This window comes from Juglans microcarpa x Juglans regia, chromosome 4S, assembly GCF_004785595.1.
Source record: "Juglans microcarpa x Juglans regia isolate MS1-56 chromosome 4S, Jm3101_v1.0, whole genome shotgun sequence".
NCBI lineage: Eukaryota > Viridiplantae > Streptophyta > Magnoliopsida > Fagales > Juglandaceae > Juglans > Juglans microcarpa x Juglans regia.
Genome location: NC_054601.1, coordinates 13228840 through 13256839, shown reverse-complemented (window position 1 = coordinate 13256839; position 28000 = coordinate 13228840). Strand labels below are relative to the sequence as shown.

The window sequence follows — 28000 nt, the reverse complement described above, 5'->3', positions numbered from 1 at the left end:
TTTTTTTGTGTAGAGATCATGTCGGTTTACAAAGTTTTGTAAGAGTTTAAACTGATTGTCATATAATAGATATACAAGTAGTGACTGAGCACTACTCAAAGTAGTTTCTTTCTTTTGAAGATTTCATCAAAAATCTTCTCTTCCTCAACATAATGACAGAATCAATGTACACATACAAAAGACTCAAACTACTCTATCAAATAGTACTTTGGCAATGTGGAAGTTGATCGTCTCATGATCACAGTAAGCTGCATAATATAAACTCTTTGCTATTGCGAGAAATGTTTGCTTTATATCAGAATGAATGTCATCTTTGGAGTTGTGGAGTACCAATTGCACAAGTTCTCGCATCTCAGATTCTATTTCTGGGGTTGTGACGTAATAATTAGCATATAAAGTAATATTGTGGCTGCAATTGTTGTCTACCTGCATGATTTAGAAAATCCACCCACGATTAGAAAATCAGGAACCTCCAAGATATTATTATCTGAAAATGAAAGTGTGAATTCATCATTTGTCGAAAAAACTTAAGGTAATGAGAATAGGTAAATTTAATATTTATATTATATTCTTAAGATAATTTTCAATAATCTTTTTCATCAGAAAATGCATTGGAATCATGCATTGCAATCACCCAAATGGAAAGGTTTCAAAAAAGAAAAAACATCAAAAAACAAAGACAAGCGGCTGGTAATGGCTTGCTTTTACAAACAACGTCCCATATAATATACTGTTTTTGGTCAGAAATATGCCAAAATGTATGTCATGCTTATAGAAAAAAGTGTCATAACCGTTCTCCATATTGCATAAAATAAATGACAAATAATAGCTTATTAGAATAAATATTGAGCTAAGTAATATCTATCCTATATATCTACATATTTGAAGTTGTGTGTCTCTCTTCGAAGAAAAATAACTTGTACAATGATAATGTGCAAGTTCAGGCAATCAATTCAAAAATGATGGAGCTCATCTAGGATTCATATGAAATTAAAGTAAATTTTTTTAAAGAGAATGCCTAACTTTTACGCCCTAAAATATTAACATTTTGATATTTTCTGTAAACAAACCTTGTCCTTTTGGTATGAGCTAAGTTTGTAGCAGACTTTGTTAATGAGGCCGGACAGTCTCTTATATTGAGGATGGGACAATAGCTCTTCTGAAAATGAATGATCTGCAGTGACATTTATCATATGCGCGAGTAGCTCTGCCTCTCCTTTGTGCCTATCGCCGTCGCTATACCACTCAAGCAGCCACTTCTCCCACTATATTTAATAGTACCACACGCACAAAGAACAATGAAAAAAAAGTTATTCACTCCTTTTACTTAATGTGGCATGCTTTACATATAAGGCCACCAAATTAAACATTTTGACATAATTTGCTATAATTATGTGGTATTGGCTTCTTCCTGTTAAAACATGCATGAAAACAGACACGAGAATTAATGAATCAAAATGCATTTGATCATGAAAACTATCCTTTCAAGTGAAAGACAAACAAACATATATAGTAAGCCTACAAATTAGTATATTATTGCTTATGTGGATTTTTGTTGGGACAACATTAAAGGCTCAATGAAGGGTTAATTACAAATAGGGCCGGCTCAATATGTTCCGGGGCCTAAGGCTAAAATTTTGAGTGAGGTTTTTCTTTTTTTTCTTTTTTTTTCTGAGTAAAATTAAATAAATTTATTTTTATTTTTATTTAAAAATAATTCCTATCATTTTGTAAAGTAAAATTATTGATTAAGATTTTATACCACATTTTCATTTAATACCTGACTTTAATCTTTATTAGAAAAATTTTTATTTAGAGAGAATTTTATCAAATCTAGTTTTACAAGTATTTTAGACTCTTAGACACAATTATAATCATTATTGTTAATAAAGTTCTATAAGCAACTTTCACATTTGAAAAAAAAGGGCCCTTGCCTCTTCAAAGGATTATATAAAAATCTTTTATGAACACTGAAAAATTAAATTTTGCTATTTATAATTTTCACATTAATTATATATTAAACTAATAATGATAAAAGAGAAGTGTATTCGTAGAATGAGAATAGGTAAAATAATTATTATATGTGATACTTTTAAAAACTAATAATAATATAATATCTATTTGATCTTATTTATATTCTCATTCTCATTGAGTTAATTAAAATTTATTATTGGGTATATATATATATATTTTTTTTTAAATTCTACTTTCTTTATATATATATATATATATATATATATAAATTTGAGGCCTTATTCCATTAGGAGCCTTAGGCAATTACCTAACTTGCCTGATGAAAGGGCCGGCCCTATTTACAAAATCAGTTCCTGAGTTTTAACTCGTTCTCAAATCACTCACTAGGTTTCAAATTTTTATCACTTACTTTTTGAGTATGCAAATTTTTGCAGTTAAATCTTTTCATCCAATTTTTGCAGTTAAATCCTTTCTTCCAATTTTTGGACCCTTTCCATTTTTTTCTTTTTTTCTATTTTTTATTACAAAAAATAAAAAATAAAGAAGCTAAAGGCTCCAATTTGATAACGTCAAGGTTTTCACATGGCAATCAATGGAAGCTAGCCACGTGACATTAAAATGTCATGTCAGGAAACTTATTAATTAAAAAAATAAATAAGCTAAAAATAAGATTAGCAACATGAAACTGTTTAAAATTATGCAAAATAGTTCATAGTTTATTTGGACGTATTATGATAATCCAAGAAACTCACCGCTTGCCGTAAATGGTGGATGATTTCTTGTCCGTCCTGATCAACTATTGCCTCCAATGAGAGATGCTTTAGGAATTCAAGCAAAATCCCGAGGATTGCCTCCCCATTCTTCTTTGTATTCGAATTTCTGCAACTAATAGCACATGATGAGTATCACTTCTCCATCCATGTTTTTTAGTCTTTTATATAAAAAAGCGGTGAGAAAGTACTGCATGGGTATGGATAAACCCATGTTGTATCGAGTAACTCCGAATTCCGTCCTGCTGCAAATAGGTTGACTTCTTTGGCTATGTTTGAGAATAGAGTAGGACAAGTCAGGCCATGTGATAGTGAGATATTGAAGAGCACCAACGAGTGACTAGTAGAGGGTTGGATCTTACTAGGGTTGGCATACACTAGAAAGGTGTTGCCCAATGACCATTGGAGTAGCAACTGATTTACTATCAGTCATGGTTGCTTGGTCAAAAAGATAAAGAGCATATTTGGTCTGTGATAAAAATAAACCATGAGATTGATGATGAACTTCAATGCCTAAGAAGTAGTGCAATGGCCCGAGATCCTTAATGGAGAAGGTACATCCAAGTTGCTTAATGAAGTTGGTAAGAAACTCATTATTGTTGCTGATGACAACAATATCATCTACATAGAGCAGCAAGTAAATGGTGCATGTAGATTGATGATAAACAAATAGAGAAGGGTCAAGACGACTGCATTGGAAACCAAATTTGAGAAGGAAGCCGTTGAACTTGTGAAACCAAGCATGAGGTGCTTATTTCAATCCGTAGAGAGCCTTCTTTAATTTACAGACATGATTTGGATATGCAAAATTGGTGTCAGCAGGAGGCTACTACATATATATATTTCTTCACAAAGAGAGTCATGGAGAAAAGCATTTTTAACGTCCAGTTGTCTAAGAGACCAATGTGTTCTAATAGCAAGAGAGAGGACCATTCTAATGGTGGAAGCTTTCAATACAGGGTTGAAGGTTTCAGTGAAAACCAAGCTAGGAATCTGTGTATCTTTTAGCAACTAAACATGCATTGTACCGTTCAACACTTCCATCAAGTTTGAGTTTGGTTCAAAAAACCCACCGAGAGCCAATAATATTCTTATTTGGTGGCCGAGGAACCAAAATCCATTCAAGTTTCATTTTGTTTTAGAGCTTGGATTTCGTCAGCCATGGAAGAAATTTATTCAGGATGTTTTTAGATTGATTTGAAGCCTTTTGGTTCTTTAAGAGCTAATACAGACTGGACACAATGAGTGGAAGGTAATGAAGTGATAGCATGATAGGCTTTAGGCCAAGAGATGACAGCTTTAGCACTTATGATCATGTTGTGGGTGCTAATAGGAGCAGATGGCAATGGTGTGGGCAAGCTTTGACGAGATGGAGGTGTTAGGACAATAGAGGTGTTTGGTATGTCAGAAGGAGTAGGAGACATTGAAATGGAAGGAGCCGTTTAATGTGGGAGTAGAGCAGTTGGATTGAGTGCGAAAGGAAGACATATTGTAGGTTGAAAGGAGGAAATGGTAGTGGTGCAACTTGGAAGTGGAGAACTTGGAATTGATATGATTTGTGGAGAATCAAAAAAGGAGACAAAATCATTGAGTGATGAAAAATGAGAAGGAGAATTTCCTGGAAAGGAGAAATTTTGTTCGTCAAAAGTGACATATCTTGAGATATAGACTCGTGTGCTACGATCAAGACATTGAAAGCCTTTATGAGTAGAGCTATAGCCAATGAAAACACAAGGAAAACTTTTGAGAGATAGTTTATGAGATTGATAATCACATAAGAAAGGAAGCATAAACAGCCAAAAGTTAGGAAAAGTAAATAACTTGGCTTCTTACCAAACAAGAGTTCATAAGGAGTGTTGCCTCTGAGAATTGAAGTTGGGTGTCGATTGATGATGAAAGTAGTTGTTAAGGACGCTTGTTAAGGACGCTTCAACCCAAAGTGAGGAAGAAACATGTGAGTGAAACAACAATGTTAAACCAACTTCAATTATATGCCAATGTTTACGCTCTACTCTACCATTTTGTTCGGGTGTGTATGGGCAGGAAATTGGTTGTTGAATGCCTTTCTTTTCCAAGTGAGTCTTGAAGTGAAAATTGGTGAATTCAGTTCCACCATGACATTGGGAAACCTTGCTTTTAGTGTTGAATTGATTTTCAACCAACCTTTGAAAACAAATGAATGTTCCATAGAAATCAGCTTTGGTTTTTAACTGGTAGAACCAGGTGAATCTCGTGTGATCATCAACAAAGATCACATAAAACTGAAAGCTTGAAGAAGAAAGATCACATAAAACTGAAAGTTGATTTGGAGAGGGTCCCCACAAATCATAGTGGATTAAATCTAGGACAAAAGTGCTGGGATTTTTATTTATAGGAAATGGAAGTCTTTTGCTTTTACCAAGTTGATAGCTAGAGTAGATAGAGGGTGTTGGCAAAATTGATGTAACAGATAAAAGACCATTTTCTTCAAAAACTCAAGTACATGATTTGAGACATGCCCTAATCGAGCAAGCCAAAATGAAAATGATGCACTGAGTTTGTTATTTTTTATAGAAGCAAGAAAAGTTAGGTGTCCGAGGTTAAGAACATAGAGGCCATCAATACATCTACCGACTCCCAACTCCATTCCTGTGTGCAAATCTTGTATGACAAAACCAGAGTAGAAAAACTTGACAGAATAATTATTATCAAAAATCAATTTGCTAATGTAGATAAGGTTGTTAGTGATACGAGGCACAACAAGAACATCACGAAGAGAAATAGAAGAATTGGGTTTGAGTGAACCAAATAAGACCTGATGAATACCAGTGTAGGAGGTGGAGGTATCAAGTTGGGCACGGCCATTTGTCATGTGGGAGGAAGCACCACTACCAATATATAAATCAAATGAATTAGAAGGAGAAGAGAAAGTTTCTACAATGTGAGCTTCATGACTATTTTGATTATAGTGTTCCTAGCAAACAGCCGCAGTGTGACCAGTTTTGGCACAAATCTGACAAACAGGTTTGGGTTGCTATGTGGTGGAGGAGTTCTTGTTATTGGTGAAGTTGCTACGCCCACCTTGAGAGCCTTGGTTTCGAGTGCCTTGATTTCCACCACAATGGGGGTGACGACCTCCTCTTTTAGGAGTGAATGCTACTACTGTATTAGAATGCCCTTCAATAGATTTGATGAAGAAATCATGATTCTCTACCTTGGGAATGATGTCCTTAAAAGGGGGTAGAGGAAAATGTGATAGCATGGTGGTGGAGAAAGTGGAGAATTCAGGTGCCAATCCACGGCTGAGCAGCCCATGGCTGCAAGCTGGTCAAAGAGGTTTTTGAAGGCTCGAGAATATTCACCAACAATTCGGGTCCCTTTCTTCATGAGCTGAAGATCATCCTTAATCCTGAGTTCTTTGGCCTTGGATTTCTGATAGAAGGATTCCCAAGAGATTTCCAAGCATCTCTAGCAGTGGTCAATCCAAGAACCTCACTCATTGCTTCTTCAGAGAGAGAGGAGTAGATGAGCCTCGGGATTAGTTGATATGTTTGTTTCCAAGAAACATAAGCTGGGTTTGGAATGGGACAATTGTTATCAAGAATGGTTTCAAATGGTACAGAGAGAGAACCATCAATGTAGCCTAAGAGGATTTGACTTGAGAGAAGGGGTAGAACCTGACTTCACTAAAGTTGCTAATTGGTAGAAGTGAGCTTAATAGAAAGCATGTGTATCATAGTGTTGAAGGACCGAATAGAAGGAGTGGAGGATTCGAAAACCATGATAAGATGGATGTTAATACTGCAGGACTGATCTGAATACCACAAAAAGGTTTGACAAAATAATTGTCATAACCTTAAAAGAGTCGTGTATTCTTGCATTCCTCTTATATTCATTTGTACAAAGCTTAGATATACAGCTGATTTGTAGGTTAGAAATTAGACACTAATGGTGCAACTATTTATGTTATGATAGAAGCTATGATTGAAAATCATCAATTGACTTTTCTTGTACGAGAGAGTACTTAAAAGTTGTATCCTTATCACTACATTTATTGTTTCGCAACCTAAACCGTCTTTGAAGTAGAGGATAATATTTTAATAAAAATGCTTTTGTTTCCCAAACATACAACACTTGTCATGTAATTAATGCCTTTCTTTTTTTTTTTTTTTATAAAAGGGACCACATTTTATTCATAAAAAACATACAACTTTGACTTAAAAAAGTCGATTACAAATGTCAATAGCTCCCCAGCACACTTTCGTGACTGACATGGTCTAGTCCAGACGACAGATCTCTAAAGATCAGGTCTAAAGGATTCGTCGTGCACAAACTCTGTCCCCGACAGAGAAATAGTAACCAAACGACAAAACCCATACCCCGACTACGCGGAGTAGGGTGCACCAACCCCATACACCTCCTAAGCGGAGAGGGGACATCACACTGTTCGGACCAAGGTCCGAAGGGACAACATTTTTGAATTTTTCTTTTCAAAAAAAGAAAATAGAACACAAAAATAAACTACAATAGAAAAACTATTGTAGCAAACAGAAAAGAACAATACTCCACGCGGCTACAGTAGCGCGTGCAGTACACGAGCCACCCTAGGAGAAAACCGCCGACCGATCTTAGAAGATCCAGACTCACAGACCCCAGTGGCGTCATGCTTGACGACTGCAGAGGGCCTTTTGACGTCGCGAGAGAGCCGCTCGCCGAACGTCTCCTAGATCTTTTGGCCGCTCGTGCGAGCAACTTGCCGCTCCGATTGGCGCCGCCTTTGGAAGTCTTGAAGATCGGCGGTTGGGCAACGCCATGGAGAGGCACGTGCTGATCTATAGTCGCCGGACATCCAAGATCCACGATTCTCCCTTATTTAGCCTGCAAACACAACAAACACAACAAACACAAAAAAACAGAGCACTACACAACGGGGACGGTGGAGGATGGGGGAGGGGGAAGGAGCCGAAGCTCCCACCCTCTCGAGGTAGGTCTATAATTAATGCCTTTCTAATTCTTGAAAACACCAAAACTTAATAGACTATCTTCTCAATAAAATTTTTTAAAAAAAATCAAAAATAAGAAAAAAAAAAAAAAAAAAAAAAAAAAAAGGTTAGACACGAATAGCCCTCCCATGGTGGTTGCCACTATGGGGTGGCTAGCCTGACGACCTTGTAGGGCCCAAATTGGGCCAAGATCATTATAGGAAATCTTGATCAAGCGGCTATTGGTTGTTCCTTTGACCACCATGGTCGCTTGGTCTGGGCTGCCTTAGTCTCTGGCAGTTGAGGGCAGCCAAATTTAGAGTGTTGCTGGTGGCCAGATGGTGCTTAAGCTAGCCATCCAATGGTGGCGGTCACCATGGGATACTTGTGTTTTTTTTTCCTTTAAATAACTTTTTTAGTTATTTATTAAAATAATTTAACTTGAAAGCATTTACACCACATATCATTCATGTAGCATAATTTGATTTAGAAGATAAATTTTAAAATTTGAATATTTCCCAACAGTAGAAGGTAGAGCCTCTTCTCATAGAGATAATCCTCGATCTTATATAACTTTATCTAAGATACATTTGTTTTAACACCTCTAAGGCCCCGTTTGGATGTTTAGCTAAATTGATATGAGTTCAATTTTTTATAAATAGTAGTGAGTTAAGATAGTGGAATGAGTTTTGTGGGGCCCACCTAAGATGAATTTAGATGTATTTGGATGTTAAGATAAATTAAGATGTATTTATAGAAAATTGAAAAAATGTTATAAATCCCGTGTGTAAAGATGTGTTAAGTTGGAAAAGGTTATGAGTCCCACGTATAAATAGGTTTTAAGTTTAGATGAATTTAGTAATTTGAGACTTAAGTATTTGAATGTTAGATTCAGCTTAAAATTAGACTGAACTGAGTTAATCTCAATTGAGTCTAATTTCCAAATAGGGCCTAAGCCTTGTAATAAGGGGTGTCCTTTCAAAACAAAATGTAAGGTTTTTCCTTTGGACTGATTAAGGAATCGATCAGTTTCGGTATAAGAAATTAAAGAAATTAAATTAGCGGTCCGATCTAGGAGTTGGGTTTTTTCTTCCCTGATTGTACTAGACAGATCGAATTTAATATATATAAGGTTTTAAATAATTTTTTATATGACATTTTATAATTTTCTTAAGTACGTAGTTATATAAATTAAAAGTAAGTAATTATGTAGTTTTCTTCTAACTAATTATAAGTAATTATTTAATTATCTTGTAACCTAATTATTTATAGTGCACATCCTATTAATTACATTTTAATTTATTATACTTAATTAATTAAATACACAATTAGTTAGACAATTTAGATTATATCATTTTCTTCATTGTTTTTTATCATTTTATATAATGTTTTGTTAAAAACATGAAAAAAAATTGAAAAAATGACCCAGACCGAAATACCCCAATAAGACTGAATGGACCGAACCAAAGCGATCTGGTCCAAACTTTTGATGGACCAAAAAAATCAGTCCAGTACGAAATTCTCCAAAAGGAAAAATGTAAATAAATCTGAAATATATATTAGATCAGGATAGACTTTTGTATCTTCACCATACGAGCCCAACAACACCAAGTAAGGCCTATACAGGAAGCCCAATGAGTTGAAAGACCACTGGCACACCATACGCTTGCCGCCATAAAATAGCACCATTTAATGTGGTAACCGTCATCGATAGCAAGAGATATTCCCTCCTAAGGAAACAAAGAGATATTCACCTACAATATGGTAGCCCCTTCCTCCTTGAAGAAAACCTTGGGTACTCGATAATTGAGTCCCCAAGATTTGGGAAAAATATCAAACTATCCTTATCAGCAATAATTTGCATCTATATAAAGAGTCAACACTAGCAATCCAAAGTAACTTTTTATGATCTCTCATCACAAGGCAACATACATATATTTCAGAATTTGACAACGGAGGAGCACCAAGCACATCGGGCCATAATATTTTCTTGTCACATGTTAACAGTCAAAATGAGTTGGCGGTGAAATACGTCCAAAATAGTGGCGTTGTCTATGGGATCACAATAGAACTCCATATGACATCTCAATATAGTTTTTGCATGCCTACTACAACATGCTCCCACACAACCCATGAACAAGAAACCACTTGAACAAATATGGAAGCATGGCTTTTGGAGATGCAAGAATAGTTAAGGAAGATGGGTGTAGCAATGGAGGCTTTCCAACGAGAAAATGAGAGCCTTAGACAGAAAGATCCTGATTATGGCGTGGGAGTCGTGCCAAGCCACAATGAAAACCCATATGGGGAGGCACACAATGCAAGTGGATGAATGCCAAGGAGGCGGAGAAGAAAAAGTTGCACGACGAGTTGTGTAGTCTCATTGATAAATATGAGGAGATGGCCAAGAAGATCAGGTCGTCCTCGATCGATCAACTGCTCAACTGCACAGATTTATCCTATAGCATGGAGGAGCTGGCAATGCCGCTCCCACCAAAATTCAAGGTCTCATAGATAGAGCTGTACAACAGGCCCGAGATCTAGTAGATCACCAGGAAAATTTTCAACCACACATGACGCTTCACCGATTTCCCGGAGAGATAGCATGTCAAGCTTTCCCATTGACATTCAAAGGCATGGCGAGAGGCTAGTTCAGAACGTTGCGGTCGGGGGTGATTGACAGTTTCGAAGAATTGGCCAAGCAATTCCAAGCGTAATTTATGGCTAGCAGGAGGTGAAGACGACATGCAACATACCTCTTGACCAATAAGTAGAAGGAAGAAGAGAGCTTGAAGGCATACCTCACTCAGGTCAACAAGGACGATTAACCACTGATGATGAAATGAGAAAATTACACTGGGCGTATGGTCTCGAAGCCCATTCATGGTGGAGTTATCACGGAGGACTCCATCAACACTGAGCGAGTTCATGGATAGGGTCGACGACTTTGTCAAAGCCGAAGTCACTCCTCAAGCCCTACTTGCACAACGAAAAGTAGAGATGAAGGAAGCAGGTAGGAACCCTCAGAGATCGAGCAAGAGAAGAACCTCAGAGAAATATGGGCAAAGCAACCATGACAAAAAGCGAGAAAGGTGAGCGCTCCCCTGTAAACGTGGTTCGAGATTCATTCACAACATTTTGAATATACAATCAAAAAAAGGCTGATCGGACCAGTGGGAGGCAACTAGGCAAGGAGAGGACAATGTTTTTGCACCTACCATTAGATGGATAGTCACTAGATGGAGGATTGCTACATGATGAAAAGAAGAGTAGGAAGGAAGCCGAAAGTTACAATGGCTGATTGTGAAACAAGTGCCTGGGCGAAGGATGGCGTGAGATCGAAATGTCCGGTAAAGCAAGAGCCTTAAAAGGCAGTGGCCAACAAGGGAAGATTATCGGCATGCTCCTCGACAAAACCCAAACCACAACAAGACACCAATGGGGGAGATCCATATGATAGCAAGAGGATTTGCTGGAGGAGGGACCTCTGCATCCAACATAAAAGTGTGTTCCTGCTGGGCAAGATAAAAAGAGAGCATCCCCTTTGAGGAGCAAGATTGCGAAGGGAGTCCTAGATCCGCAAGATAATGCATTGGTAGTAATGTTCTTAGTCACAAACTACACTACCAGAAGAATTTTGATCGACAATGGGAGGTCAGGATATATCCTCTTTTGGGATGCACTCGCCAGAATGGATATTGATCCTAGTAGACTCTAACCATTGTCCACGCCATTAAAGGGATTCTCCAGAGATGCAGTACATCCCCTGGGTGCAATAACCCTACCAGTCACAGCCAGGAAAAAGACACACACCACCACCACGATAACCGACTTCCTAGTAGTTAGAGCCACCTCATCCTACGATGCTATATTGGGGCACCCGACATTGAACAACATCGAAGCCGTCACCTCAACCTATCACCTAAAGATGAAGTTCCTGACAGAGATAGGAGTATAAGCGATTCAAGGCGAGCAAGCCTTAGCTCGAGAGGTCTTTGTACAAGAGCTCAAGACAGGGGGAGTGGATGTCTGTACATTAAAAAACCATATTTAGGTTGAGGTTCCTTCGTGGGATGAAGAAAATTTGTAATAAGCATAGGCAAATGAGCCATTAGAGATGGTAACATTGCACCTAGAGCGGCCGAAGGCTACAACATAGATCGGGACCAAGCTGTAGCCCGAGATTCGAGAGGCACTGAAGTAGCTCCTGGTTGAACATAGAGATGTGTTTGCATGGAGCCGCGAGGATATGCCCGAAATAGGCAACGTAATCATTTAGCATCACCTCTATGTTGACCCTGCCAGTAAGACGGTCTGCCAGAAGAGGAGATTTTTCAACAAGGAGAAGTACGCGTCCACTACCGACTAGTGAAGCCCACTACCCTAAGTGGTTATCCATTGTCGTACTAGTGAAGAAACCCAACAACAAGTGGAGGGATGTGTGTGGACTTCACTAACCTAAACAAAGCCTGTCCAAAGAACAGTTTCTCCCTACCACACATCGACTTGATTGTTGACTCCACAATTGGGCACTGCATGCTAAGTTTCATGGACATCTACTAGGGGTACAATCAGATTTGGATGAACGCAATCGACGAAGAAAAGATCGAGGACTGTACTAGTTAAAAGCAAGGAGTCGTCCTAGCACTTGGAGGATTTGAGGGAAGCCTTTGCTATACCATACCAATTTCTAGTTTCATAGTGTCTTAGAGAGGAATAGAGGTCAACACGGAGAAAATCAAAGCAATCATAGATATGAAGCCCCCTCGAAAAATCGACGAGACCCAGAGGCTGACTGGTAGAGTAGGAGAACTGAATAGATTTGTGTCTAGATTCACAGAAAAATGCTTACCATTTCTTAAGGTCTTGTGCAAGGTACACCCTTGGAACAATGACTACAATTAAGCATTTCAAGCACTAAAGCAATGCCTATCTAGCCCAACACTACTAAGCCAACTCGAGCAAGGGGACGCGTTCTACTTATATTTGGCGATATCGCCCCACACCATGTCAACGACCATGTTCAAAGAAGAAGGGGTTGCTCAGAAGCCATTATACTACACAAGCCGAACCTATGGGATGCGGAGTCAAGATACCCTTGAATGGAGATGATAGCCTTCATGTTGGTAACAACAGCCAGGCGGTTGTGACCGTATTTCCAAGTTGATCCCATCAAAGTTATTATAGAAACTCCTATAGGGAAGATATTGTTGAAGCCGGATGCCTCCAGGTGCCTAGTAAGCTGGTCAATTGAGCTGAGAGAGTTCTAACTTTCCCGAAGAAGTGCCGACCACACCAGTCAAGAAGCCTTGGCTGGTCTTCGTCAATGGTTCATCCTACCGCGTTGGCGGGGGAGTAGGGATCCATATAACAAGCGACTCTGGGCAGGAACATCATTACATGCAAAACTCACTTTCAGAACCACCAACAATGAAGCTGAGTACGAAGCATTGGTTGTAGTGCTATCCATAGTAGAGGCACAAGGAGCAACCGAGTCGAGGTAAGAGCTTACTCCCAAGTAGTCGTTAACCAAGTATTGTGAGTGTACACAATGAGAGGCGAAAATTGAAGAAGTACTACATTTGGTATGGGAGAAACGTGATTGATTTTGTCGCTTCAGCATCAAACAAATACCAAGGGAGGGTAATAGCATAGCGAACAAACTAGCACGAACAACTTCGGGGATGAAAGAGTCCATTCTGCCATAGGAAGTAAAACACAGAGTTATGGAAGTCCCGGTCGTCGGGACTGAGGTCGCCGAAGTGAGACAAAAAGAACCAGAGTGGGCTTAAGAGGTGGTGAACTACCTAGAAATTGGAGAACTCCTAGCAGAAAAGGAAGTGGCAAGGAAGATCAAAAGATAGGCCGCACAATTCGCCCAGATAATTAGAATCCTCTATAAGTAGGGTTTCTTGACCCCCTTATTGAGGTGTGTCTTCCTATAGGAAGTCCAATACATCCTAGTAGAGAAACATGAAAAAGTGTGTAGGAATCACTCTAGAGGGCAAGCTTTGGAGAGAAAGGTCGTGAGGGTGGGTTATTATTAGCCTCATACCCTCAGGGATGTGAAAGAATTTGTCAAAAAGTGCGTGAAGTGCCAAGCATTCACTCCAATACCACACTGTCAACCAGACAAGCTCGCCTCCATAATGGCCCATTGGCCATTTGCGCAATGGGGAATTGACCTATTAGGGCCCCTCCTACTAAGGAAAGGAGGAGTAAGGTTTGTGGCCGTCGTCGTAGATTACTTTACCAAGTGTAGAAGTAGAACACCTAGCAAAAATCACAGTGAAAAGCATCACCAAGATCCTGGGGAAGACCATTGTATGTCGTTTTGGGATTTCCCAGGCATCATCTCAGACAATTGAAGGCTGTTTGAGTCAAAGCATTATCCGGAATGGTGTACAAAGTTGACGATTCAGTTCAAGTGCTTGTCCCCTAAACACCCCCAGGCCAACAAACAAGTGGAAGCGACCAACAAATCCCTATATAGGATCCTAAAGAAGAAACTTACAGATAGAAAATGAGAGTGGGTAGAAGAACTCCAGGTGTTATGTGGGCATACCGAACCATAGTTAAAACTCCGACAAGGGGGACCTCATTCACCCTAACATGCGGGAATGAAGTTGTGGCCCTCGTAGAAATTGGGATATTGAGATACCGTATCTAGCATTTCAATCGAAGGTAGAACAACAAAGCATTAGAAGAGCTCCTTGAACTTCTAGATGAGAAAGGGGATGAAGCTGAGGCCGAAACGAGCCTTAAGAAAAGAAGAACGAAGTGCTACTTCAACCAGAGAGCAAAGCCCAGGACCTTCAAGATAAGCGACTTGGTTATAAGAAAAATCGAAACAACCACACAAGAAGAAGGAAAACTTGGCCTCCATTGGGAAGGACCGTATATCGTGATTGCCAACAATTGACCAGGCTCAAACCGCTTAAAAAATGGCTAGGGAAAGGAACTACCACATCCATAAAATGGCGAGCATCGAAAAAAATACTATCCCTAAGTTTCTATCATTAAGCGGTCAAGAAAAACGAATAAAATTGATTGATTCCCTCTCATGATCTCCAACTTGAATGATAACATCATTGAGGTCGAGTCCTTAAACTTGCGGTGATGAAACGATTGCGCAAATCCTCAGAATGTGCAATCCTCGACCATCAAGGTCGAGTCATTTGACTCACAATGATGATATGGGCACGCAAGTCCATAGACTGCACGACCCTCACCGACCAAGGTAGATTCATTAAACTCGACGTGATGATACAAGCGTGCAAGTCCTTAAACTACGCAACCCTCACCCACTGAGGTCGAGTCCTTAGACTCACAGTGATGAAATGGGTTCGCAAGTCCTCAGACTGCGTGACCCTCTCCCACCGAGGTCAAGTCCTCAGACTTGCAGTGATGAAACGGGTGCACAAGTCCTCAAACTGCGAGACCCTTACCCACTAAGATCGTTTGACTCACGATGACTAAAAGGGTACCCCAAGTCTTCAGACTATGCGATCCACGCCCACCGAGGTTGAGTGCTTAGACTTGTAGTGACGGGGCACGCAAGTTCTCAGACTACGTGATCCACACCCACCGAGGTCAAGTCGTTAGACTCGCAGTGATGAAATGGCTGCACAAGTCCTCAGGCTATGTGACCCTCGCCCATCGAGGTCGAGTCCTTCGACTTGCGGTGGTGATACCAGCGTGCAAGTCTACAGACTATGCGACCTTCGCCTAACATGGTCAAATTTAGAGGCACAAAGCAATAATAATGCACAAAACACAATAATAAAATAGGACTATGAAAAATATTATGGAAATCAATTATTTGAAATACAAACTGCTTGAAGAAAAATGCCAACCAAGAAAACAAGATAGGCATATATTCAAAAAAGAGGAACTGGCAGAGCTGGGGGTGCTGGAAGAGTTGTGGATGGGAACACGTCAGACATCAAGTGCCTCCCTAGAGTGTCAACGAACTATCAGGAAACACGGTCGGCCTTGAAAGACTCAAGGTTCAACGTCCTCAAGTCGGTCTGAGAGTTCGCCAGTAAGAAGGCCCTCAACCTTTCCAGGCCAGTGTCATAGCCATAATCGAAGGCTCTGTTGCGAACAGACTTGGCCACAAGACTTGTGGGGTGAGTCAAATGATCTCCTCACTGTAAGTAGCCAGCTTAGATTCCAAGTACTTAATTCACTAATCACAAGCTTTCACTCTCCTATCGAGACACAACATAGAGTTTGTCAATTCATTTTTCTCTTGTCCATCCACTTGCAATCCTTCTTCATCATTGAATGCCGACCAGAAAGTTCCTCCAACTCCCCCTTCACCTCGTTAAGGTCAAGCCACAGACGTCAACGAGCTTCACCAGCCTTCACCACAATCTCAGTTAACTCATGACAGTGCCCTTTGGTCTCCTTCAACCCTTTTCTCAAGGCGAGACAATTGTTACTGTCTTAAAGCCCTTTCTTCCTGCGGCACCCTCAGTTCAATGTGATCACAGGCAGTTTCCCCACTAGCCCAATCAAGCTCGCCCCTGAGGTCATTGCGTCTTCACGAAGATTGGCCAGGTGACCCTCCAACGAGTGTAATTAGCCATTGGCCTAATCGAGGATCACTTCCAATTCAGCCTTTTCAAACTGTAGCTACATGACCTCCTTCCACGCCCAAAAGGAGAATATATGCCTAGATCGAACTTCATCCTCCAAGTAAGTCCAGCCATCAATGATCCAGACGGCCAAGTTGATCCACACCCTAACAAAATCCCATACAGATATAAGAATCCAACTCCAAGAAAAAATAAGGGCCAAAATAGACAAACGGCCTACCAAGGAAAAGAATCATCCCTTGCCTGAGACCCCTGCACATTCGAGGGTCGAGATGGACAGAGGTACTCCTCACCCTGAGGAAGGGAGTCAAGCAGCGAAAAGACCCTAGAAGACAAGGGTTAGAGGCATCAGCACGTGAGGGCGAGGTGCCACCCTCAAGGGCACCTATTTCTCCCTCATTAGTAGGCTGAGAAGAACCTGTTGTAGCGGGGTTGATCTTCGGGGATTGCCCCTTGCCTCCCCCCATCTTTTCCTCCCTAACAAGGAAGGATGACACTGCCTCCTCTATGATAATGGTGAAGAAGGTCCCTCGGTCTCGCCACCTAAGATGGTCGAGGGAAAGGAACCCAAGGTCAGCTATCTTTCCCTTACCTCTTCTTGAAAGGCAAGCTCAAGAAGTCAAGAACATCATGCACCGGCAGCCAAAACGGAAGCCATAACCGATGAGATAGGGCATAGGTAGTGACGACCACCTTCTTAGCGAAACCCTCAAAGTCAACAGCCCCACGGGGAGGAAGCTCAAGAATCACTAAATCGTGGATTCCATACGAATCCCTCAACTTCTTAAGGTCAATTGTAGCGAGGACAAAAGACCAGTCAAAACCTTCGTAATAAGGCACGTCGTGGATAGAGGACTCTGGTGCCCCCGAGGACCCCGTCAATGGGGAGGGGAGATCCACGAGAAGGAACACAAGAAATGTCTCAGCAAGCCACTGACACAAACAAGTGATACACAAGGAGGAAAGTTACGATTTCAACAAAGAATGCAAACAATGTGGAAGACGAGCAAGCATGAGTGAAAGAGGTGACAAGAGGGAAGAGAAATTCAATTTATAAAAGGAGACGCAATATTTGAAGTACCCTAGGAAGAATATGAGTAGACGGACAACAAGATCGCTACGAACAGATCCCATGATCTGGTGATGTGACGAGGTACAAATGTAGAGCCCTTACAGCCCCCATGACACGCAAGCACGAACTGCCAATCAAAACCAATGATACACTAGACAAAAACCGTTCATAATTATTAAACTCCAGCCAGGCCAAAGTGACAGGAATTTGCGAGATAACTGGAAAGGCTTTCTTATATTCATCATACGAGCCCAACAATTCCGAGTAAGGTCCATACGGGAAGCCTAATGAGTTGAAAGACCACGAGTGCACCGTATGCTTGCCGCCTTAAAATCGCACCACCTAATGGTATTAATATGGTAACCGTCGTCGATAGCTAGAGATATTCCCTCCTAAGGAAACAATGAGATATTCACCCACGATATGGTAACCCCTTCCTTCTTAAAGCAAACCTTAGGAACTCGATAATCGAGTCTTTGAGATTTGGGAAAAAAATCAAACTATCATTATCAATAATAATCGGCATCTATATAAAGAGCCAACAGTAGCATGCAATCCAATATAACTTTTTGTGATCTCTCATCGCAAGGCATCATACTTATATTTCTAACTTTGGTATCGAGGTGCACTAGGCATATCGAGCCACCATATTTTCTTGTCACAGGTTAATGGTCGAGATCAGTTAGTGGTGAAACACATCCAAAACAAGATTCATTTGAAATTTTCTGGCAAACCATTTTTATTAAAAACTTTCTAGAAATTAATTTCAAATTTAAATTTACCTCCTGATAATGTAGTCTCGTGGATTGTTGCTTTTCACGAATTCATTTAGAAAGGCTCTCCTCATTTCTTCCTTATCAAAATAAGATGCGATTGTCTCGACCAAGGCTGTGGTTTTAACCCAAGCAAGTCGTTCCCTTGACCTTTCCGGTTCATAAATACTGGCTGCTGCCAAAAAATAAGCCAACAGAAGAGCTCTTTTGCTTAATCCAAACTCTCCCAGATTGCATTCTTTGTACCACCTATATATATGTGGATCATTATTGCATAACCTCTCAATATATTAACAATTATTCAGTCAATTTCGAGATCCTTAATTTAATATTTATTGATATTGTGACATCAATTATCAATTGATTGTAAGAGATAATTTATACTATTGATATTTCAAAGATCAATAAGAAATACACGTCTCATTCTTTGTACTTACTTTTGAATAGTATCCAATTCCATCCGATGTAATGCTTGGCAATCATTGTAGTCCAATTTTGCCAGTTCGTGATAGGTTTTATTACTGACAAAGAGCATCCTACAGAAGAAATCAACAAGAATAATGAGTATTGTACAGATTTTGAATTAATTAAATTTCGCAACTTGCATACATATGATGGTTTGAATATTAGTTTAGATTTTCCATCGGAAAGATGGAACCATCGATCCTTGTGTATTATTAATTTGTGTCAAACTAGCCTGAAGTAGACATACATAATGACAGTAGAACTACATAATGACATTCGGCTTCCCTGCTGCGTAAAGGTGGTACTTTTGTAAGAAGATCCTATGATAATTTATGTTCTAAAGTGACAGCTACCGCATGCAATAAAGGGACAGCTTATGACGAACAATATTATTGTGTCGCTCTTAATGAGTCGAAACCATGCTTCAACGCTGATCGTCTGTCTGATCCTTCGTCATCTCGTTAATTCTCACCGAAATATATACGTTCCTAAACATTATCCTTACGTCTATCTTTCGTTAATTCATTTAAGGGTAAGTTGTCACGTGGCAACCAATCAAAGCCACATTTAAACGACACTTCAGTCTTCAGCAGTCTTGTTAAAAAAAAATGAAAAATCAAATACAAAAATAAGAATAAAAAAAGAGTTTAAAATAGATAATATAATTTGAAAACCACGAAAAATTAATCTGTTTTAAAAAAATCCCCTAAGAGTGATGCCCTTCCCAAAAGCGGATGGCCAACAAGCCGCCCTACGTTGGTTTATTAGTTACATCTCAAATGTTGGACATTACTATTAGATAGCTAGCTAGAATTCATCATGGTTCTTGTACATGATTTATTTTCCTAGATGTTTTGGTTTAGAATGTAAAAAAAGGTTTTAAATACTAAACATTAATAGCAGAAAAATATGGGGCTATTCGCTGGGTTGTTCGTGTGCAACTAAATTCTCAAGAAAAATTGTCACTTTGGAGATTTTCGATTGTTGGATATTTCTTTTGCGCAGCTCATGTAGAAGGCAGTGTATATTTGGGTGATAACACAGTTCCAGACAACTGGAGTGTTTGCTGCTCAATCACCAAGTCTACCTCATCAATGATCGATGTGCGAAGTTGCGGATCAACGTCCACCCACCATTTGTTTTCATATTTGTTTTAACTGGATGGACATTTGTATTGTGGATGTTTTTTGTACTTTAAAGCTTGTAAGAGACATGATTAGCTGCTCCCATTTGTAGTACTTAATTGCCTTCAATTAATGTACCATATGCCAGTGTATAGTAGTAACCTTAAAGGCTGGCTGATGTACCAATGTATTAATGTATTGAATGGAAACTTGAAATTAATTTATATATATGCTATTATGGTCTTTCTATTGGATTAAAGTACTACTTGGTAATATTGTAAATGAGTTCTTCGACAGGAAATTAGGTACCCAAAAAAAATGATGCATTTTATATACTAGTTTGGTAGCAGGGTCAAAAACCCATTCGCGGCGATTTCCAGTTCGCTGTGAATAAAATTTCAAAACACAAATTTTTTTTGCGGCGAGGAAATCTGGTCGTGAAAGAGTAAAAATGCCGTTCAGGATTTTGGCGGCGAAAAGATTTCGCTGCAAAAAAAGTATATTGGCGGCGAAAACTTGTCGCCGTGAAAAACTATTCGCTCCATTGAACCATTTGCGGCAGACTTGGGGGACGTGTGTGGGTCTATTGCGGCGAATTTAACCGCCGCTAGTAATAATCACGGCGATTTAATGGGACGCAAAAAACATTTATTGCGACGATTTCTTAACACACTGCAAATGAGTGCAAATATATTGTGGCGAATTTCGGCGTATTAGCGATGACGTGAAACGCTGCAACAACATATTCGCAGCGATATGACACTGGGATCCCAATGATACTTGCGGCGTACTTAACAATATCTGCGGTGAAATTTTTCGCTTCAAATAAATCGTTTTCGCATCGATATTTTGGTTTCGCTGGGTAATATTTTAAATGAGTCAACAATTGCGACAAACCTCCGGCGCAGCATAAATTGCTGTTAAAATGTTTTTGCCGCGAAATATGGGGTTATTTGCGGCGAAATGTGGCGTTGGAAAAGATCCAATTTCTTGTAATGTGTGGTTTTCGGAACCATCGCAAGGTGGCAACAACCCAACCCGCGAGGGTGGAGAACCTATCCCTCTACCTACGGCCACCGGCTTGACACCCATTCCGCTCCCAAGGGTTCTTTGTATATTATTTTTAAATAAAACAATAAGCACATTTTAGTTTTTATGGGTTTCTAAATAATTTTAAATTTATTTGCTTATTTTCTCATTTTTTAAATTAATTATTAAGATAGTTTAATTTGAACTGGATTTTCAAAAAACCTTATATATATCGAGAGACCAGAAGTACCTGTAAAGGGTTTTGCCAATCCAGACATCATCTTGGCCTCCATACTGTTCTAAGTAGAATCTTGTCTCCACGCGAGGTAAGCTTGCATACCATGGGAATTGCAGTGCGTACCCTACCTGTTTTATATCGCTATTACCATTAACTGCGCGCTAGATCATCAACAGATATTGGCTTTTCATAGGTTTAAATCCTAAATTACTGTAGAAGAGATATATGCACATAAATTGAACCCTAAAATATTTATTGATGTCCCCGCATATATGTTTTATGAATAATATTAAATATTGTAGGGCTAGCTTACTTTTATATCTATCTAACCTACGTATCTTAAAATGTTAGAGAATTTTAGAGAGCATATAATGAAGATTATAAATTTTTTTGAGAATGTATTCTCTATATTTATAGAATTATAATTAAAATTTAGGGGCATTTTGAAATTTCAAAATATCTTGGGGGCTATGCCTCCCTTAAGGCCAACGTGGGTTCACCAGTAAACTTGAAGAAATCTTAATACACAGCAATAAGCTGAGTAGGTTAGATTGAGATGTGAGTTGAGATCATTTTTACTCATTTCACTACTATTCACTACTATATATTCAAAAAATTTAACTCACAAATCTCATCTCGGAATCCACTTCTTTATTTCTAGTAGCTAGCCTTTTGACTATCAAGCAGCCAAGTAATTACTTTTTGCCATTTTGTTAATGAATATAAAATAAGCATCAATTTATGAAATCAGACGGATCGACGGATCATATTATATACCTCGCCAGATAAGTCCTTCATAATGATCCATTTGTCAAAGAGCTGATTAGCAGCTTGTCTTTTTCTCAAGAAATTGGATGAGAATTGCTTTGCATCCTCAAGGATCTTCTCTCCTGGAAAGAGCACCTGAGATGCCCTATACAGGTTAAACATTCCTGTCACAGCCTGTGTAGACTGCCCGCCAATGCAGCAGAACTCCCCACCTTTCTCAAAATGCTGGAACACATCTGTCATGAAAATGTCAAAAAACATAATTAATTTAGAGTTTTTTTCTCAGTAGATGTGTTGTATAGGGCTGTTTAGTATATATAATTTTTCATTAGGAAAATGATAGTACTATGACTCTCAAACGTCCCCATTCCAAACGTGCACACTTATGTATTTTATTTTGTTTTTTGATTTTTTTTAAAGTTAAGGAAGTGACTATTAATAAATTTTGATTTTTTTTTTAATTTTTCTTAATAGTCGAGGATGTTTAAAAAATATTTAAAAAACATAAAAAGATTCATTTGCACTGGTGTGCATATTTAAAGTGCACATTTAGTGTGCACCCTAGTACTGTCCGTTTCATTAATTTATATAGAAAACCCCGATCATATCGATCGCTACATATATAATGTACGTCTAATTACAGGTTTTGAGCGGCGAAATACCAGCGGAAACCTCGTGGCCATGCAACCTAAGTAACCTGAATCCCATGGCCGAGTCATCAATATCATAAACCTTTGAATTTCTCGCCCAACATATCCCTTTATGTGTCCAATATCTGAAAAATTGAAAATTAATAGATATTTTTATCTGAATTGATACCTGATTATAAAATACTCATTCAGTGGCATGGGTCAAATTATATATATATATATATATATAGATATACCTGGAAACATAATTTATACATTCCTTGATCTCTGGCTGAAAGTATCTGGAAATTCCTAGCCTCTGCAGCCGATCCACTGCCCAAATGTGTTCAAACAAGTCCACTGGATACACGGCGGGGACTAAAGGCAGAATGAAGCTTAGAAAAACCGGAAAGCAATAGCGTATTCGAAGCGGAAAAGAAAAAAAGAAAAAATCTATTGTAACAAGAGAGAGGCAATTGAAGAAGTTTCTATAATATCAATATGTAATCATAAAAAATGCTTTAGCTATAAAGAGATTTCATAAAAGTAAACTCACAAACTGGCTTGGCTTGGTGTAAAACGTTAAATTGTAAAACTATTTTCGTAGTAGATCTAACATATTATGTGAAATCATGTCATTTATAAGTTTACTTTTATTAATTGTTGAAAAGACATAGCTTTTACCTCCACCATTAAACCTCTGGACCACCCTTTTTAAGTAGTTCAAACAATTTAGGTCTTTGGTCTGCATGACTGCAAAGGCAGTGGACGAAGGAGAGAACAAGAAGGACCCATCTTGGCACTTTAGTTTAAGAAGCTTTTCCCAGTCTAGGTCTGGCATCCCTTCCAAGCTATGGAGCAGAGTTGTGGGCACTTTATGCAAGATGTCCCTTGGAATCCTATCGCAAAAGACAATAATCAGGAATGTCGACCTTTTTCGAATTTTTGAGTGAAGTTTGGGCAATGAACTAAATCTACCTTTCGAGCTTTACATTTCTCTTTGCATATATATCTTGAAAGACAGGAGAATCGTAAGGTACTTCAATGTTTAAACTTCGAGCAATTTCCACAAGCGAAGGAAAAGCAACTTCAAAGCCAATTGGCATGTGCTCATCATTCTCGGATTCAAGCTTTGACATATTTTCATTCAAAAATGAAATTCCTATTACAATGGCAAGCCCACGTTATAATATATATATATATATATAGAGAGAGAGAGAGGGGTGTAAATCGGTCCGGTCCAAGGAAGATGGACCGAAACATCATTTTCTAGGATCAGACCAGACCGGAAGATCACCCTAGTGGACCAGACCGTTAGCTATTGGTCCGATCCATCCATATCGATCCAAGCCAATTTCAAATGGGGCCCAATCATACAAAAAAAACCCCATCATTCTTGAAGCATGCAAAAATCCAGCAATCTAGATTTTCGACCTATTAGTTTAAAAACAAAGCCTACAAAGTTTATAATTTTGAATGATACAACTATTTAATTTTATTTGAACATTTTTTACTTAAAAATAGCCTAAAAGAAGTTGTTCAAATTATCAAAACAATTATATATTAGTTAATTAATAATTATATATTTAGCATTTTATATTGTTAATAGTCATAAGTTAGATGAAAATTACATAATTCACTTATATAACTACTACATAAAATAATATATATAATTTATAAAAGAAAATATTTAAAAATACATATTTGTAGTTCTGTTGGTCCGGTCCTGTCCGGGGTGAAAAAATTCCACCCCGAGACTGGACCGAAACCCATTCGGTCCCACAAATAGAGGATCGAAACTAACCAAGCAAGTTTTCAGTCCAGTCCAATCCTGACCGAGAATTTTACACCCCTATACAATATATATATATATATATATATATATATATAGACACACACACTCTACAATAAAAGAGGTTATAGTCGCATGAACGGTAGATTTTGTTTTAGTTCGCATTATCCCATTTAAGCAATTACGCTTTTGCCCTCATTTGTACAATTACATTTTTGTCCTCTAATTCATCATTAAAAATACAATTAAATTTTATATTATTCTAATCGTCCCCACCCACCACACATATTTTTATTTTGATTCCAATTTATGCATTAGTTTATAATTGGACTTTTATTTATCATATTCACTATTTTATTTTTATGGTAACAAAAATAGTATTTTAGTAAGACCATGCTTTACTTTCTAAGATCCATATTGCAATTCCAAATTTGAGAAAATTAATAATATTATATTTAAGTTCAAAAATAAAAATATTTTCTTTAAATTTAAAGAATAAAATTTTATTGCCATAGGATATCGTTTAAACATAATAATAGTTGTCTTCATATTATTTATCTTAATAATGAATCATATTGAATAATACTTTTTAAACTAATATTATTTTGAATTGAAGAAAAAAACATTATACTTTTTTAAATTTGAAATGAATAGTCTAGTTTTACATTTATGTTCCAATAAAAATTATATCTAATAGTACTTTTCTGAGACAGTTAAAAATATATTATTTATTTTTCATTTATAAGAAAAACATTATTATTGTTATTATTTATATGTCTGATTGGTCATATAACGAGTGGAGCAATACATCTTCTCTTATGATTTCAATGAAATGAGTTCTAAACATTTCATTTGCTATGTATTCAATAATTTTACATTTTCTATTTCTTTCACTTTTTCAAATATAATTATAATCATATGGAAAATTTATTGAATAGATTCTTGATTATCTTTACATGATTTATCATATTTGTTGTTCTAATTGATATGTATGTTAATATTCATATTTTCCATATAAAAAATACAGTAGCATTTCGACAAGGAATATGTGCCTTGCACGTAAGCTCTTACTTAGTATTTATCAATCTTTTTTATCAATTTAAACTTTTGAGATAGATGATGATTTCACGTGGTATTAAAACAAAATCCAATATTTAAAATTTGAATATACACTTTACTTCATTTAATTAAATATTTCACATGTTGAATTACTCATTTTATTTCACAAAAGAAAAAAAAACCTGATAATTAATACCTTTTTGGTACTTTTCAGGAAGAATATTCCATGATTTTAAGGCAATAACGCAGGCTAAAGTGTTGAGTATCCGATCATAAGCGAGGAAGATTTCACCATCACCCCATGAACCATCGGGAAGCTGATTGTTGGCAATCCAGCGAAGGGTAGATGGGAACTGGGGAAGACCACTTCCATTGACATCTTGTACAAGAGCAACCCAGGCTTTGTCATAAGCTGAAATGCTGATTTCTCCATCATTCATCGACGACAACATCTTTTTGATGGAGTCCACGCGTTCCTGTACGTACATGCACGTATATGATTTGATCAATGAACGTACAAATCTCTTATGATTAGATCCGACACAGCCTCAAAAAGATGTTGTCGTCTTCCTTTATAAAATAATTAGATCCGACATAAAAAAAAAAATAATAATAATAAGCCTATTCGTTTTTAGTGAGACTCAATTTTTTACTAAGAGTTTATACAATATTTATTTATTTAAAATTTGTATATAGTATTACTATTTTTTAAAAATACTACCAGTAAAACATGCATGGCACATTAAAATCATAACTACGTACTTCGAATACCGATATGAAACATTATGAAACTATTTTAAAAAATTAATGATATATACACTCTATAAGTCCAATTTGTTAAGATATAAAATAAATAATAAAATATATCTCTTTTCAACAGCTCAAGTTTTTTTATAAAAACTTGTATTTAAAAACTGTCTATAGCATTATCATTAAAAAAAAGTTAAATGTATGGTTGAAGAAAAAAAAAATGTTCAAATCACCTTGAGATCATCTGCTTCCCTATCAGTGTGATCCTCTACAACCTCACGCCACTTTATGACCGGCAGATCATCATCATGTTGAAACCCATCTGAGTTTTGGAGACATTATAATTGGTTTAATTATATAAATGCATTTCATATAAATAGAAGAGAAATATTTTAGTCACACTTTGATTTTACAAAATCAAATTCACAAATGATGTGACTTAATGATATGATACATTATATTGAAAATATATTTTTATTATAAAGTAGATCTAATGTATAATAAAAAATCTCGTTAATTTATAGATTTATTTTTATAAAAACTCTTTAAAACTATAACACTTCTCCAAACGTAAGACCACGAGTCTCAAAAGAAATTATTTTTTTAGTCCACCTAAACTTAGTATTCTCGAAAAAAATATAATCAGTAGCCACCACACACTTATTTTTTTTTCTACAGCAGCTGTACGTCTGCATGGTATAGGTTCATTCTAGTACGGCGCCCCATGCTCGTATATACCTTGACCAGTCCCGGGATTGGATATAGGGCAGCATCTCAAGGGAGAGTTTCGTCGCTTGTGATCTTTAGCCCCCAATGACCAGACACCTACAAGATCATATGATAGCGATATTGCAAATAACACTAGCAGGTATAATACACATGAGCTACAGATGTAGTCCTCTTGATAAGTGAATGCTATTATTTGGAATTACTTTTTGTATGATAAGTGCAACGGGTATATAAAAAATTCTACAAACTTATATTAAAAAATCGATATGATTTCATATAAGAGAAATTATATGTATCAATCATTATTTACTTTTATACTATACATATTTAATTTTTTTTATAGGATGTGAAGGTATTTTTCATAGAGTGTAAAGTATGAAGTAATAAATAGTAACTGATAAAAGAATTTTTTTTCATATAATACATTAGATTTACTTTAAATAAGATTAGTTTTATCATATAATATTATAATATATCACATTAAAGCACCTTTGTCTATAAATTTATTTATGTAAATCGTTTTCTAGTTAAAATATTTATATTTTTTTATATTCTTATTGAAAGAAACTGGACGACAAGGAATCGAACGATCAAAGCAAACTTCCAGTGATGAACTAGTACGGAACCCACTACTATCTGTATTTCCATGCACTGAATGCAAATTACGTTTTAAATTTCTAAAGTGTAATGTTACGTCTACTGTTAAAAAAGTGGATCTAGATTTATTGTTAAAAAATTATTATTTTTTATATAAATTCCGTACTTATTATTTTTTTAAAGTGATAACAGCCCTGGGAACTGGAACCATTATTTCTCGTTTCTAAAACCACCGCCAGAAACACAAGTACTAGTACTTTTCACAGACTTTTGACTCTGGCTGCAAACGGAGAGAAAAACTCAAGCTCTCAAGCTTTTGAGATCTTTTCTTGATCTTTCCTCTGGAAGAATATCATAGCTAGAAAGCATACCAAGCGAAGTTTATATATGGTCAGAATCATGAAAGACTTGAGCAGGGTATTCGATCATCAAATATTCTTACATGGGTATGGAAGCAACGCTCAAAAACAAGTAAAAATTATAAACTTTATATGATTTGCGAAGGTGAAGAACTTACACTCGAAGGACAAACAAGATCGTGGTAGAATGCAGGAAATTGCAGGAGAGAGATGGAAAAGGCTTGAATGCGAGGACATGATCTTCAGGCATACCAGATGTGGAGAGGAAGGTTTAGCGAAAGTAGGAGCATTTCAGAGGGAGACTAGGA

General features: G+C 37.5%; 1 protein-coding gene across 1 annotated transcript; it reads right to left on the bottom strand.

The window, feature by feature from the left end:
* LOC121261974 (ent-copalyl diphosphate synthase 1-like) lies at positions 1-27995 on the bottom strand. Its single transcript, XM_041164420.1, has 15 exons — positions 27851-27995; positions 26746-26832; positions 26241-26329; positions 25454-25733; positions 23385-23568; positions 23091-23305; positions 22664-22784; positions 22440-22552; positions 21787-22013; positions 21022-21137; positions 18591-18689; positions 18163-18402; positions 2727-2853; positions 1071-1265; positions 1-426 (listed from the first exon to the last, which is right to left on the bottom strand). Exons 1-15 carry the CDS (start codon positions 27927-27929, stop codon positions 184-186), a joined length of 2415 nt encoding a protein of 804 aa, XP_041020354.1. The 5' UTR covers positions 27930-27995; the 3' UTR covers positions 1-183.
* Positions 27996-28000: the final 5 nt, after the last annotated feature.

Excerpts from the sequence above, each read along its gene's own strand:
- LOC121261974 (XM_041164420.1), bottom strand. The coding sequence starts at position 27,929 with ATGTCCTCGCATTCAAGCCTTTTCCATCTCTCTCCTGCAATTTCCTGC. Across the intron at positions 26,833-27,850 it reads ATCTTGTTTGTCCTTCGAGT|GTGTCTGGTCATTGGGGGCT; the intron begins GTAAGTTCTTCA and ends ATGATCTTGTAG. Across the intron at positions 21,138-21,786 it reads TGAAGGACTTATCTGGCGAG|GTAGGGTACGCACTGCAATT; the intron begins GTATATAATATG and ends GATATAAAACAG.